Raw genomic sequence first — 14,753 nt, 5'->3', positions numbered from 1 at the left:
ACTGGATCAGTCAACATAAACAGATTCTCCAGAACTTGCTGTTTATCAAACCGTCTCTGACTGGGAAACGGGTCCAGCACCAGGTCTGCTTTGGGCCTTTGGCCAATAAAACCTCCAGGTTCTGCTCAGGTTTTTTCTCAGGCCTCTTTATTCAAGTTGACCAAAGCAGCATAAATGTTTGGACCCGGCGGATCTGGACCTGGTGGTTCTGCACGGAACACGGGTCGATTCAGATGTTTTAAAATAAAATGAGAGGATGTTTAAACACTCTTGTTATCAGATGAGCAGGAGGTCCGGTTCTGGTGGTTCTGTTTAGTGCATCAGGCTCGGTTCTGGACAGAAGCCCGTTTCTCAGCTGGTTCCTCCTGGAGGTTCTACGAGTGAACTGATGGGATCAACCAGCAGGTTCTGTCTGTTCTCTGGTGGAACTGTGTTCCTGAAATAAACCGACACCAAGACGGTTCTGGACCATCAGAACCGCTGTCAGCAGAAGAAAAGCCCGTTTGGATCAGAGCAGCAGGAGTTTAGCTCCGTTCTGGAAGCTCTGAAGGCTTCTAGAAGGTCAGTGGACCATCTGGACCCGTTGGGTTTGGTCTGCAGAACCTGGAAGTTCTGGTTGGAGTGGACCGACTCCAGCTGCTGCTGAACATGTACTGGTTCTGGATCCGACCCGTTTGCTGAATCAGAACTTTCAGTAAAATATTAGAGCTTCAGCTTTTATTAACTCTGATGTTTGTCTCCCTGTTCCAGGCGTTTGGACCTTCAGAACCAGTGAGACCCAGGAGAACCTGATGTTCTGATTGCTTCTGGACCTCCTCGTTTCTTCTTGGACCTTCTCTGCTGCTTCATCAGAACCGCTGCTGGTTCTGCTGTGGACCCACGACTCTCTGAAGCTGCTGTGCTGTTCTGGACCCGGTTCTGGCTGCAGGATGGCGGTTCTGTCCAGTTTGGCCGTGATGGTTGCTGCTGTCCTGCTGGTTCTAAGAACCGACGGTAAGATTTAAGGTCCAGTTTCTCTGTTAAGTCCAGGGGCATCAGCTCTGACTGGGAGATCCAAACATCCAGAACCCCTGGTTCTGTGGTTCTGGTCCCTGGAGCTAAGGCTGGAATCATCAGACCAGAACCGAGACAACAGAAATCTGTAAGAACCAGTAGAACCCGGTTGGTGTTCAGCTCCCCGCTCCAACAGAACCGGTTAATGATCTCATCAGCATAAAGGTTCTGCAGAGGCCCGGTCAGAACCCAGAGTTCTGTGTAGGGAATCCTTCAGCAGACTAATCGGACCCGTCTGGAGCTAAACGGGTTTCACTGGTTCCTAAAACTCTGACCTGCTGATGGAAATGGGTCCAGGTCCGTTTCACTGCAGCAGAGGAGCTGCTGGTTTCAGGCCCGGTTCTGCCTCCAGTCGGGTCGCTCCTCCTCCTCCTCCTCCTCCTCAGGAAGCTGTTGAGCTGATTGTTGCCGCTCTCTCTTCCTCTCACTCATAAACCGTTTCCTGTATGGCCCGGTCCGATCTGTCAGCGGCGCTAAGCGACCCAAACAGCCATTGTTCTCCGGAAATATCCTCCATCCCCCCAGAGGCTCATTCAGCCTTTGAAGCCCGGTCCGTTTCCCTCAGAGTGCCGCGGAGCAGCGGCCCGGCTCTGGTTCTGAGGGAGAACCGCTGGTCTGCCAGACAGAACCTGAAATAGTGGACCTGCTTCGGTTCCTCACGTTCTGTCTGCAGCTAAAACGGTGTTTAGCTGCAGTGGGAGGTTCTGGTCTGAGGTTCTGTCTGCAGGCTGAGGTTCTGCTGGATAAACCCTGAAGATGACTGACAGGTCATGGTTCTGGAGATCAGATGTTCTGGTCTGAGGTCTGATCTCCCTGCAGACGGGCCTCCTGCAGAACTTCTGAAGCGGTTTCGGTCTGAGGAGGTTCTGTGGACCTCGGTACCAGCCTCTGATGTCAGACGCTCACATGGAGCATAGATAAAGCTGCTGAGTTACCCAGCATGCATTGCCAGACCTCAGGCTCCGCTCTGACTGACGCTGCCATTAAACACATGTGGATGGAGGCAGCAGCCAATCAGAGAGCCTGACAGGAGGAGTCCCAGCCAATCAGAGGCTGCTGCAGTCAGACCTCAGCTAATTAGATCAGGTTATTGATGGAGCTGCAGTCAGAGATCCTGATGCACTGGAGGACAGAGGTCTCACTCTGAGGGTTCTGGTAGGTTGCTTAGTTTTACCTCCAGCTTCTCCTGGATGGCTGGAACCAGACCTGCATGAAGCCACAAAAAAGAAGATTCTTTCATCAAACAAAGGTTCTGTCAGGTTAAAGGAACCAGCGGATCTCAGCTGGTTCCTCTGGTTCCTGATGTTCTGCAGCAACATCTGACATCAGAACCTGGAAACATTGGAGCTTCATGTCCTGCATCATTGAGTGGTTTACTGTGAAACGTTAATCTGGGTCAGTTTGAGGTGAAAGTCCAGAAAATCAGAACCAAACTGGACCTAAAATGAGAGAAAAACCCAGGAAGGCAGCAGCAGGAACCGGAGGAGAACATGTTCTTAACCTCCTGCTGCTCCTCCCAGCCTGTCCTGGTTCTCCTCCAGCAGGAGGCGCTCTGGTCAACCTGGAGTCAGTTTAATCTGCTGCGTCAGCAAAATGTTTAAAAAACGGTTCAAAATTTTGCAGAAAACGGTGAAAGTTGCAGGAAGAACCGGAGAACCGGACCTTCATGGTGATGAAACCACAGATCCTGAATACTGACAGGAGTTCAGCCTCCTGTTTCTCATTTTAACTGATAGGATCTTCGTGCATCAGCCCAGCTGTACATGTGGTTCTGTCTCCTCCAGCTGCAGGTCAGAACCCGGACCACGTTCTGCAGGGTACCGGTGTGAATCCTGAGGCCCGGCGTCCCGGAGAGGACTCCACCATCGCCCCCGAGGATCTGCCTCGGTTCCTCAGCTGCTTCTGCTCTGGACACTGTCCTGACGACGCCACCAACAACACCTGCCAGTGAGTACAGCCCCCATCAGGAGAACGGGTCCCAGAACCAGGACCAGAACCAGGACCAGAACCAGGACACAGTGATTAGATAATGAGAGGCTGATGTTCTCAAGTATCTCAGGTGAAGATCAGAGAGCTGCAGCAGACTCTGCTGATCAGACCCAAAGTTCTCCTCAGGTCAGGGTTCTAGGTTTGGCTCTGACTTGGTTCTGGATGTGGTTCTGGTTCAAAGCTGTGACTAACAGCGGGTCTGATGTGTTCAGGACCAACGGTCAGTGCTTCGCCATCATCGAGGAAGACGAGCATGGAGAAGTTCAGCTCACCTCCGGCTGCATGAAGTACGAAGGCTCCCACTTCCAGTGCAAGGTAGGCAGGAAGTGACGCTCAGACAGGAAGTGACCCGCTCAGGCAGGAAGTGACCCGCTCAGACAGGAAGTGACCCGCTCAGACAGGAAGTGACCAGTTCAGGCAGGAAGTGACCCGCTCAGACAGGAAGTGACCCGCTCAGGCAGGAAGTGACCCGCTCAGGCAGGAAGTGACCCGCCCAGGCAGGAAGTGACACGCTCAGACAGGAAGTGACACGCTCAGACAGGAAGTGACACATCCAGACAGGAAGTGACCTGCTCAGACAGGAAGTGACCCGCTCAGACAGGAAGTGACCCGCTCAGGCAGGACGTGACCCGCTCAGGCAGGACGTGACCCGCTCAGACAGGAAGTGACCTGCTTAGACAGGAAGTGACACGCTCAGACAGGAAGTGACATGCTCAGGTGCAGCGTTGTTTCATGTAGAAGCTGATCTCAGAGCAGATTACCGTCTGGTTGCATTCATCTGAAGTTAAAGTTGGACTCTTCCTGATGTGAAACCTTCATCCTTCCTGTTTGACCCGAACGGGTCAGTTCTGCTCTCTGATTGGTCGACTGCTGTGATTGGCAGGACTCTCCCAACGCTCAGACCAGGAGGACCATCGAGTGCTGCAACACAAACTTCTGTAACGAGGACCTGAGGCCCACGCTGCCGCCTGAGCTTCCCATGGGTGGGTCCTCGGCTGATCTGGGATCAGGGGTTCTGGAGAACCTGGACCGGTTCTGACTGATCTGTTTGTTTCTGCAGAGAGCAGCTCTCATTGGTTGGCCTTCATCATCTCCATGACGGTGTGCTGCTGCACCCTGATCTGCCTCACCATCGTCTTCTACTACAGGTACGACCTCAGCTGGACTCCAGAACTGATCCGGTTCTGCTGCCAGAACTGATCCGGTTCTGCTGCCAGAACTGATCCGGTTCTGCTGAGTCCTCACTGAGCCCGTCGGACCCTCCATGTGGTCTCCACCCAGAGTCCCGTCCTCCTTCAGGAGAAGCTGGGGGAGACCTTCGGTCTCTGTGCTGCTGTTCCCACATCTGGACCCTGTTTGGGTTTATCTTCATCTAGAACTCCAGAACCAGATCCCAGGAACATTTAGTCATTTGCACCAGTTCAGTGAGGAAGATGATGACAGAACCAGGGTTCCTACCACTTTATACTGTTTCACCAGAACAGGTCCACATGGTTTAGTTAAGAAAGAAAATCAACTATTCTGCCCAGTTTTGACTCTTAAAGTGAATCTTTTTGAAGTTTTAATCTTTGATCCATTAAATAAAAACTTTTAGTTTTTACCAGAAACATAAAATTATCAAAGGTGTCCAACTTTGCTCTAAAATTTATTTAGAGTCAAAATTATCCTCTCCAGCTCTTTATTATTTAAAACAGCTGATCTGAGTTGATCCAGAGACCAAACTGTACAAAGCAACTGGACTTGTTTTCCGTAGTTGAAGACGTTTCGCTTCCTGTCCAGGAAGCGAAACGTCTTCAACTACGGAAAACAAGTCCAGTTGCTTGTTTTTCACTTTTTTTTGAATGACCATGACCTGGATGACTGAGAATCTTCACCAGCATGTGATCCAAGTCCTAGTAATTTAAATTATAGCAGCGTTATTAAAAAGGAACGTGGAAACGTTCTAAATGTCCAACACAAACTGCGTCTCTGTGTCTTCAGGTACAAGTGGCAGACGGAGCGGGATCGTTTTCCCAAAGACTTGGAGCAGGAGGTCTTCATCCGAGGAGGAGAGTCCCTCAAAGATCTCATCCACCAGTCCCAGAGCTCCGGCAGTGGCTCAGGGCTCCCCCTGCTGGTAGGAAGCACAACTACACCCACCTTCAACATCAGCTTTACGCTGAAAGTTTGGTTCTTCTTACAGGAAGTTTGGGTCAGACACCAACTACCTGGACTTTAGATGTTCCTGATTTAAACATAAATGAGTCAGGACTGTAGATGTAGAGTAATCTCATCAGACGTCCTGTAAAAATCATTTCAGAAACCTAAATGTTGAGTTTAATCAACGTGACGTTTGCTTTCTCCAGGTCCAGCGAACCATCGCCAAGCAGATCCAGATGGTTCGTCAGATCGGGAAGGGCCGCTACGGCGAGGTGTGGCTCGGCCGCTGGAGAGGAGAGAAGGTGGCCGTCAAAGTGTTCTTCACCCGCGAGGAGGCCAGCTGGTTCAGGGAGACCGAGATCTACCAGACGGTCCTGATGAGACACGAGAACATCCTCGGTAGGTTCCTCAGGTTCTCTGAGCATGGAATATGCTTTGGTGATGAGGTGCTGCACATCAATAAACATACAGCTGGTGGCGCAGCGGGTAGCGCGACCCATGTTTGGAGGCCTTAGTCCTCGACGCGGTCGAATCCGACCCACGGTCCTTTGGCGCATGTCTCTCCCCCTCTTCCACCCCCTTCCTGTCAGCTCACTGTCAATAAAAAGCGAGCAACTAGAGCCGCGAAAAAAACAAAAAAAAACAACATACAGCTGATATCTGTAAATGTAGAAACATAGAATATAGAATAAACAAAACAAATGTACTATAGGAAGCCAGGATTGTTAATAATTAATGAAAAATACGTTGATACAGAACATTTCTGTGGTGATCACTAAAGATCAGTTTTTATCCCAGAGACATGTTAAGCAATTTATAAACAAATAACTTTCAGTCAATGTTGCTGCAAGTTTTTGAAACTGAAATCCTTGGGTAGAAACAACATGATGAATATTTTTTGTTGGCTAACTTCAGAATGGACATTTTTGTAAAACAATTTATCTACAAATAACTTGATCAAAAAATGTCAGGATAAATGCCTCTGCAAGTGTTTGAAACTCAAATGTTTGGATCAAACCTGAAAAAAAGATAATTGTACTCACTGAAACAATATAAATATTGTTTTCCTATAAGATGTGAGACTTATAGATATTGAATTTAAGCTGCTTTTTATTATACCTTTATTTTTACAGGCAAGTCATTAAGAACAACTTCTTATTTACAATGGAGGCATGACAAGTGGAGTAACCACTTAGGAAAAGGGAAGTAGGGCTAAAATAAATACAATACATTAGTAATACATACATAAAATACAATTTAAAACACAACAGATGCGGAAATTGAAAGACTTAATATAAATGTTGATAAAGAACATTTCTGTGATGATAATTAAAGATCAGATTTTGTCCCAGAGACACAGATGGTCCTAGAATGAAGGAACCCAGAGTCTTATGTATAATCCTGTCTGGGTTTACTTTTATTATTTTGTTTATAACATCCTCATTCAAGGAGGAGGACCTCTACATTCGAGGTCACTTCCTGTTTTCTGTTACTGCGTTGTGAATTGTGGTTTGGTGTTCTACACCTTTGATTTTATCTTTAATTTGTTTGATATGACATCTATCTGTTTCTAACACTTAAGCACATTTAAAAAACATTCTATGTTGCTGCACATCACGTTTGGGAACTCCTCGTGTTTCACACGGTTTGCTTTTCTTGGTGTGGTAAGAGGTTTTAGCTCCACAATGGCTTCCTCCCCTACTCTTCCCTCCGCTTCTCCGTCTCTGACTAACTCACCCCTTATCTCCTGCTCTCTGTGTCAGATGTTTAGCTATTCCTCTGCCTCCTTTAGTGATAATGGTACATGTAATAAATGTAGTATTTTTGTAGCTTTCGAGGCGAGGGTGTCAGAACTGGAGACCCGGCTCTGTGCTGTTGAAAAACCAGCTGATAGCCGCTCTTTGCTAGCGCGGAGCCGCATAGATTAACTTTATGTAGCGAACCAAAAGTTGCGGTCCTCCAGCAGCAGCACCCGAGCAGCCAGATAATTAGGCCTGCTGGGTCACAATAGCTCTAGATTTCAGCCCCCAGTTCACCACCAGCCCGTCTGCGTTTCTAACAAGTTTTCCCCACTCAGCGACACACCCGCTGAGAAGCCGACCCTGATTATTGGGAGCTCAATAGTCAGAAACGTGGCACTAGAGACACCAGGGACCATAGTTAAATGCCGGCCAGGGGCCAGAACGGGCGACATAGAATCTTACCTAAAACTGCTGGCTAAGGATAAGCGTAAATACAGTAAGATTGTTATTCACGCTGGTGCTTGTCTCATAGAAACCTGGCTACAAGAGGACTACGTTAGTATAAATGAGTCAAGTATGTTCCTAACAGAGCACTTCGCTCTCAGACTGCAGGTCTGCTGGTGGTTCCTAGAGTCTCTAAAAGTAGAATGGGAGGCAGATCCTTTAGCTATCAGGCTCCTCTCCTGTGGAACCAACTCCCAGTTTTGGTCCGTGAGGCAGACACCCCCGTCTACTTTTAAGACTAATCTTAAAACTTTCCTTTGTGACAAAGCTTATAGTCAGAGTAGCTCATGTTACCCTGAGCTATCTCTATAGTTATGCTGCTATAGGCTTAGGCTGCTGGAGGACATCAGGGTCTATTTCTCTCTCTCTATAGAGTTCTCCTACTACTCTGCTCTGCAATGGTTGTTGTTTATTTCAGCTTTTAACTTTTTGTTCTCTGTCATTTTGTTCTGCAGGTTTCATCGCAGCAGACATCAAGGGTTCTGGTGCCTTCACGCAGCTCTTCCTCATCACAGACTACCATGAGAACGGTTCTCTGTATGACTACCTGAAGGTGAACACGCTGGATCCTCCGGCGCTGCTCAGACTGGCCTACTCCGCCGCCTGCGGCCTCTGCCATCTGCACACGGAGATCTACGGCACGCAGGGCAAGCCCGCCATCGCCCACCGAGACCTGAAGAGCAAGAACATCCTGGTGAAGAAGAACGGCACCTGCTGCATCGCCGACCTGGGCCTTGCTGTCAAGTTTAACAGGTGATCTCATGGTTTAGAGGTGACCTGACGGCTTTCCTGAACTCAGGAAAAAACATCTTCCTGATAGTTGTTTAGTGAAGGATTCACCACGGGTCACTCTGATGTAGCTCAGATTATTAATCTGTCTCCTGTGTTGCTACAGCGACACCAGCGAGGTGGACATCCCTCTGAGTACCCGGGTCGGGACGAGCCGCTACATGGCCCCGGAGGTCCTGGACGAGAGCCTCAACAAGAACCACTTCCAGGCCTACATCATGGCCGACATGTACAGCTACGGCCTGGTGGTCTGGGAGATGACCAGACGCTGCGTCACCGGAGGTAACCACTATGATCAGCTGCCAATGTGTTCAGGGCCTCATTTAGAAAGCTGGTGTACGCACAGAATGGGGATTAAATCTTGCATCACTTTCCATTAAAGTTAGAGATCTTTAAAGAAAAACTTGACATCAAATGTGCTGTTACTTACAGTAACTCTGACCCAGGCGTACGCTTGTTTTGGAGATTGAGAAACTGGTGCCACCGATGGTGAAGTGGTGAACTGCAGCCAAACTGCATCATAGTTCCTCTGATGTTCAATTTCACTCCATATCACACTTTAGTCATAGATAAACTTCATTGTCAGCATTCAGAACCGCTGTGTTATTTATGACACATGACTATACATCAAGACCTTGCAAATAAATAAAAAATGCCCCTAATCCCCTGCTTAATCATTTAACACTCCAGTCCAGTAAGTGGCAACAGCGCGTCTTTAACTTGGAGGCCAACCAGCAAGAGAAATGGAAGTAGTGGTAGCAGCAAAGACTGGTTTTAGCCAGAGGGACAGCAGGGTGATGAGATCTTCATTTATATTTTAATATTTAAGGTTAGAAAACATCTCAGCGTTGTGCTTCTCTTAACATCTAGTCAACATCAGAGATTTTGATGTAAGGATAATAAAGTGTCATGAGCCATGATTAAATTATTGTGACACCGGTAGCGGGTGCTGATGACTTTCCACATACGGATTGTTGTGGGTCGGTCCAGTCAAAATCCAGGACTGTTTAGTGGGTCCAGTTCCTCCCTGACTGTCCCCTCTAACATCCATTGCTGCACATGTTCTTCATGCAGCACACAGACTGACAGCCGTTGGTTAGCATTAGCCTTATACATTTGTCCTTATTTGTCCCTGGTTCTACAGTATTGAAGCTAACGTTGTTGTTAGCAGAATATGAGTTTGGCTTCACTGCTGTCACCTGATTGGCTGACAGACATGGATGCTCTGAGCAGCAGATGGTTGGACTCTAACCTCTAGAGATAGTCAGATGCTTCAACAACCCAACAGTTAATACCACTAAATCCTGTTTCTTCAAGCTGCTCTCCTGTTTCTCTATAGTTTGCTTTCAGGAAACATGTTTTCTCTTCATGACGGACCAAAAAAAGATTTCTATAGTTTAAGTTTTCACTGAGAGTTTAAAGTAATTATTGATTCTAACACCAACCACCCCGGAAATGCATGCATTAGTAACCATGTTTTAAAAAAAATTGGCATTAGAACCGTGATTGCGGCATTAAATGTGTTTTTTCGAGGACAAAAAGTTGGCCCCTGGAAATAGCTAGTCATAAAATCCACAATTTGGGTCGCGTGGTACGGTGATGTTGTTTGACAGCTCAGGCTACGCTACAGAGAGTACAATGGAGTACACAACGACAAGTTCACATGGCAATTAACACGAAAGACAGCGCTAGCATCTGTTACAATTCGGGTAAGTCTGAGGAAAACATTTTAGGAGAATAAACAAAATGGGTTGCTAGTGTATAATTGGAAACGGGGCTTGTAATCGCCCTGTTCCGGATGACAGTTCATAGGAATGGTTGGGGGCATTCCTAATGATGGCTGAAATTCGCCAAAACAGAACAGAAAACAAAAAGACGTACATTCAGCACAAACCACAGTGTCTCAGTATCATGTGTTCCCGGAATTGTACGTAATATCCCAGAGCTGAGCGAGGCTGTAGTAAAAAAAGCAAGCTGGAGTTGGGATTATATGATTTCAAATTTAATTCAGTTGATTATTAGCCCTTTCAATCAGATTTGAGGAAAGTTAGAAATAGGAAATGGACTTTGCTGAGCTTGGTTCTTCAACCATAAAGTTTCATTCATGTTATTAATTATGACCTAATTAGTGAATACTAACCAACTAATCCTGTTATTTAACTGGCTCATTTATGATAAGGTCAGAAGTAACATTGATGTCATCATCACAAGCAACTTTAGCTGCTGCTGAGCATCTCTCATCCACCAGTGCAGCAATTAATGACTGTAATGATAGAATCAGACAGTAAACTGAAGCAGACTGTTTATCATTAACAGACCTTGCCTAAATTCTGTCATTGAGTGTGGTTGAATTGAACTAATAAATAAATGGTATTTTTTAGGCATTTTCAGGTAATCAAATAGCAATAAGATGTTATAAAATTTAGATGGGGCCTGCCACGTGGTGTGTACCGTACCGTAAAAAATATTAACAGGAAGTAACTTTGCGAATCTTAGATTCCTACGTTCTTCACAGCCCCCGCAGTGGGCATCAAAAGGTGCCATGCTAAGCCAATGGAGCATGTCACTGACCTCCTAGGAGCCTCTGGCCAGCAGAGTTCAGTTATCATGGAAACACACTGACAGCTGCAGCCCTCTGTCTTATTCATCATTAGCTTTATCATGTGGGGGACTGGGTGGATTATGTGATTTTGCTGTCTCTGGAACATTTCTGCAGCACGTAGCAGGAGCAAAAAGGGGTTAAAAGGGGCACTAATATCAGGGTAGGCTTGGCAACGATGTAAAAAAGTGGATCATGTGGAGAGTTTGGACTTTTGGCGCTTTGGGTTGATGTACGAGAAATCTATAAATCCCACACCAATGAGGTTTACGTTTTCAGAATCCTGACAAAAATACCTACGTTTTGGTGTATAATTTGTCTACATAGAGTAAAAATTGAGTGAGTAGGCTAAATGTGTTTGGATTTGTGAAATCTTTGAAAACGGTGTTTGAGGATTCCGCCATAGACTTCCATTATAAACAATGATTCTGCTGATTTTTGGACATACGCTTTGAGGATAATGATGCATCCTCAAAGTTCATGATGCTGATCAAGATGCTAATCTTCCGGCGGCGCCTTCGGGCAGCGGCTACGCGTACAGCTTCGTCTAAGTGTAAGGAGTAACTGTAAAAAAACATAAAATATATCCACATCCCGTTTTCACTTCTGAGTAGATCAAAGATATATTTACAAACTGTAAGTTAAATGGTGTTTGGAGGTGAAAGTATGACAACAGTAAAGCGTTCAAAATGGTCATTTTGAGGCTTTTTTGTGGTTTTCTTTCTACCTGACTACATTCATTACTTTGTGACTTTTAGTTGGGGGTTTTCGCAAATTACGCCACCATGGTAACTCGAAACCCCAATAAAAGTAATAGCACACATCCAACGATCGAGCTGCACGTTTTGATGCCTATATTGTGGGGGTGCACGCTACGGTTTGGGACGCACAGTCCGAATAATAAAGAATAAAGAGACGCATCTAGAGGTACATAGTTATAGGTTCCTCCATGCATTTCCATGGGAGGCACCTATTACTATGGCCCCGTCATGCGGTTGAGTATGCGATGAATCTGTCTGATTTGGCTGACTTGCCGGTGACAGATCGCCGGAACCTGAAGACAAGACAAGTGCGCCCCTCTTGAAGATTGTTGGAACGGCATAAGGCTTCAGTAACGCCTTTATACTGCTGGGAAATGGTCACTACAAATGACACAAGAATTTTGGTGGTCCAACCCAATCAGCTCGGGTTGGGATTTTCTCACCTCCAGGAGGTTTCGGGTTTGGAAATTGGGGGTAAGGAGACGTTATCTGTGTTTGTACACGACACACTTTTTAACCACGTTTAATCCGTCTGTTTGTGTTTGTGAAAAGTGAGTTTGGAACCAGGAAGTAACTTGTTGCTAAGTCAGTAGATCAACTCGTGTCAACGAACTACGTTATCGGTCACGTGACATCCGGTGCAACATTTTTAATGAGCCTTGTGCTAAAAAGCCTTAAAAACCCACGTTTTCATCTAATTTTTTGTTTTTTTCTCAGGTCATCTTTATATACTAATTCATAGTAACTTGATCTTGTAATCAAGAATTACTATAACGTTTTAAACTCATTTTATCACCAGTTTAAACTCTCCTGAGACCGCTTCAGGTTCAGCTTCTTCTGACAGTCTTTGGTTGTTTATTCCTCATCTTAGCAGCTTCAGCCCTTCATGTGAAGAAGTTCTGGTCTCTGTGGGTTGGATGTTGAACAGAACCCATCAGAACAGGGAGGATCCACTGACTGAAGGTGTTTTCTCTCTCTTCAGGTATGGTGGAGGACTACCAGCTGCCATATTTCAACATGGTGACCTCAGATCCCTCCTATGAAGACATGCTGGAGGTGGTTTGTGTTAAAGGACTTCGACCCACGGTGTCCAACCGCTGGAACAGTGACGAGGTGAGACTGTAGATGGAAGGTCCTCCTGCTGAGGCTCCAGGAGGTTCTGATTAAAGCCATGGGTCCATTAATGTTGGTACCAGGCTGGACCAGGAGGTTAAATCAGTCCTGGAGGCTGAAAACATGTTCCTGAAGTCATCTTGTTGTTTCCTCAGTGCCTTCGAGCCATGCTGAAGCTGATGTCAGAGTGCTGGGCCCACAACCCCGCCTCCCGCCTCACCATCCTCAGAGTGAAGAAGACGCTGGCCAAGATGGTGGAGTCCCAGGACATGAAGATCTGAAGAACCTCCTCCTCAACCTCCTCCTTCCTCTGCTGCATCCAGATTAACCCGATTCAACCTGGACTGGATCAGACCGGACCGGACCGCTGCTCCCAGGCTGCCTCCTTCATGTGGAGGAGGAAGAGGAGGAGGAACTGGGAGTTTAAGGAGCTTCCTCAGAGCTGAACTGACCTCCTCCTCCTCCTCCTGGTTCTTCATCCAGACTGAGACAGCCGGGCTCGACGCTTTCTGTGAAAGCCGGAAAAGACGATAAAAATCCTGAACTGAGACGAGATGAACGGAGAAAAGCCGCCAGATGAGTTCTTCTCTGTTTCCTCTTCAGGACTGAGTTCTGCTGCCATAAAGGAAAATATCTGCATCTTCCAGCAGCTTCTTTCTGAACTAAATCAGCTCCTCTGATGACCTGAGAACTGAAACCTGGAAATAAATGTTTCTGTTAGAAGCTGAGCTTCACCTGAGAGCTCTGTGGAGTCCAGGAGAACATCTGCCGTCCTCTTTCTGTCTGTCCACTTCCTGTCTGTCAGGTCAGGTGGTATCTGTAGGGGCGGGGCTACAGATGAAGCTCCGCCCATAATAAGATCAAAGCAGGAAGTGACAGGAGAACCATCAGAGCAAAGAATCCTGCAAGTCAGCGTCTCAAAGTCTGAAAGCTTGAACTGAGCAGAACTTCAGAGAACCTGCTGCCTGGAACCAGCTGCTCCTCTCTGATGGTTCTTTGTTGAATTTATGTGGTCACATGACCTGCGTCCTCACTGGGACCTCTGGCCTACAGCTGGACCACCACAGAACCTGGAGCTCTAAAGAACCCTTCAGGAACCCTTTAGTCTGGTTCTGAACCAGAACCGACCCGTTTAGCAGATAAAATCCACCTTCTAAACACTCCAGAAGTCTTCAGCTTGATGTTCTGATCAGAGATCAAAGTGGTTCTGTTCTGCTGCAGCTCTGCTAACAGTTTCCCTCCACTTCCAGTCTTTGTGCTAAGCTACGCTAACAGCTCCCTGAAGCTGAAAATGTGGGACTGTCCCTTTAAGAGCAGCAGCAGGTAGCCACGTGCACGTTCACATGTTTCCTGTGTAAAAATAAAAGATCAGAACAGGAAAAAGTTCTGATGTGAAATGTTCCATGTGGTTCTGTTGTTGGTGTCGTTTCTACAGATTCTGTTTTGGTGCCACAGGAGAAAATCTGATCATCAGTCTGTCCAAGTCAGCAGTTTGAAAGTAAAGAAACTTCTTTTAGTCACAAACTGTCAGCGTCGACTCTTCTTTCATCCTCAACGTGTTTAAGGTTTGCAAATGTGACGCCCTTAAAAAAGAGATTACCACATTCATATGTTAAGTTAAATTCTTTAAGTTGTAAACCCAGATGGTCCCTTTACAGTTATTTTAGTCATTTATTTAATTATTGACACATTTACGCTGGAAGTTGAGGTGGAACCTTTGTTATTCATCTGTTGTTGTGGGAACCTGTAAAGGGACGGCTCCATCAGAATACTCTTAATAAAAACTCCATCACCTTTCACTGCGTTATGCTGTTTTTAAGTTTAATGTTTATCAAATAACTCTCATTCTGTCAGGTTTTGTCTGATGAATACCAGGAACACTGGCTTTTATATGAGGATAATAGATCAAAGAGTGATCAGAGTACTGGCATTATTTTTTATTTATAATATTCACAGATACAGAACAAACAAACCAACAGTGGCTCAGACAAATAGACATAAATCGATTAGACTAATGCAATAATTCAGGGAGACCAAAGGAGAATTAACTGGTGTTGGAGCAGA

The 14,753-nt window shown here is 46.2% G+C and overlaps 1 protein-coding gene across 2 annotated transcripts; it reads left to right on the top strand.

The window, feature by feature from the left end:
- Window positions 1–455: 455 nt before the first annotated feature.
- On the top strand, window positions 456–14,209 carry LOC118562451 (bone morphogenetic protein receptor type-1A-like). Of its 2 annotated transcripts, none has more exons than XM_036134881.1 (11): window positions 456–993; window positions 2,844–3,000; window positions 3,255–3,357; window positions 3,926–4,025; window positions 4,103–4,190; window positions 5,023–5,158; window positions 5,388–5,580; window positions 7,883–8,180; window positions 8,323–8,498; window positions 12,559–12,689; window positions 12,845–14,209. In XM_036134881.1, exons 1-11 carry the CDS (start codon window positions 930–932, stop codon window positions 12,968–12,970), a joined length of 1,572 nt encoding a protein of 523 aa, XP_035990774.1. In that variant the 5' UTR covers window positions 456–929; the 3' UTR covers window positions 12,971–14,209. The 2 variants fall into 2 exon arrangements, with proteins under 2 accessions (XP_035990774.1, XP_035990773.1); XM_036134880.1 differs by having other exon boundaries at window positions 458–993; window positions 2,838–3,000.
- Window positions 14,210–14,753: the final 544 nt, after the last annotated feature.

Source organism: Fundulus heteroclitus, unplaced genomic scaffold (genome assembly GCF_011125445.2).
Source record: "Fundulus heteroclitus isolate FHET01 unplaced genomic scaffold, MU-UCD_Fhet_4.1 scaffold_929, whole genome shotgun sequence".
Lineage (NCBI taxonomy): Eukaryota > Metazoa > Chordata > Actinopteri > Cyprinodontiformes > Fundulidae > Fundulus > Fundulus heteroclitus.
Note: the sequence above shows the minus strand (reverse complement) of the source record. Positions and strands in the feature narration are given on the sequence as shown.

Excerpts from the sequence above, each read along its gene's own strand:
- LOC118562451 (XM_036134880.1), top strand. The coding sequence starts at position 930 with ATGGCGGTTCTGTCCAGTTTGGCCGTGATGGTTGCTGCTGTCCTGCTG. Across the intron at positions 5,159-5,387 it reads GCTCAGGGCTCCCCCTGCTG|GTCCAGCGAACCATCGCCAA; the intron begins GTAGGAAGCACA and ends TGCTTTCTCCAG. Across the intron at positions 12,690-12,844 it reads ACCGCTGGAACAGTGACGAG|TGCCTTCGAGCCATGCTGAA; the intron begins GTGAGACTGTAG and ends TTGTTTCCTCAG.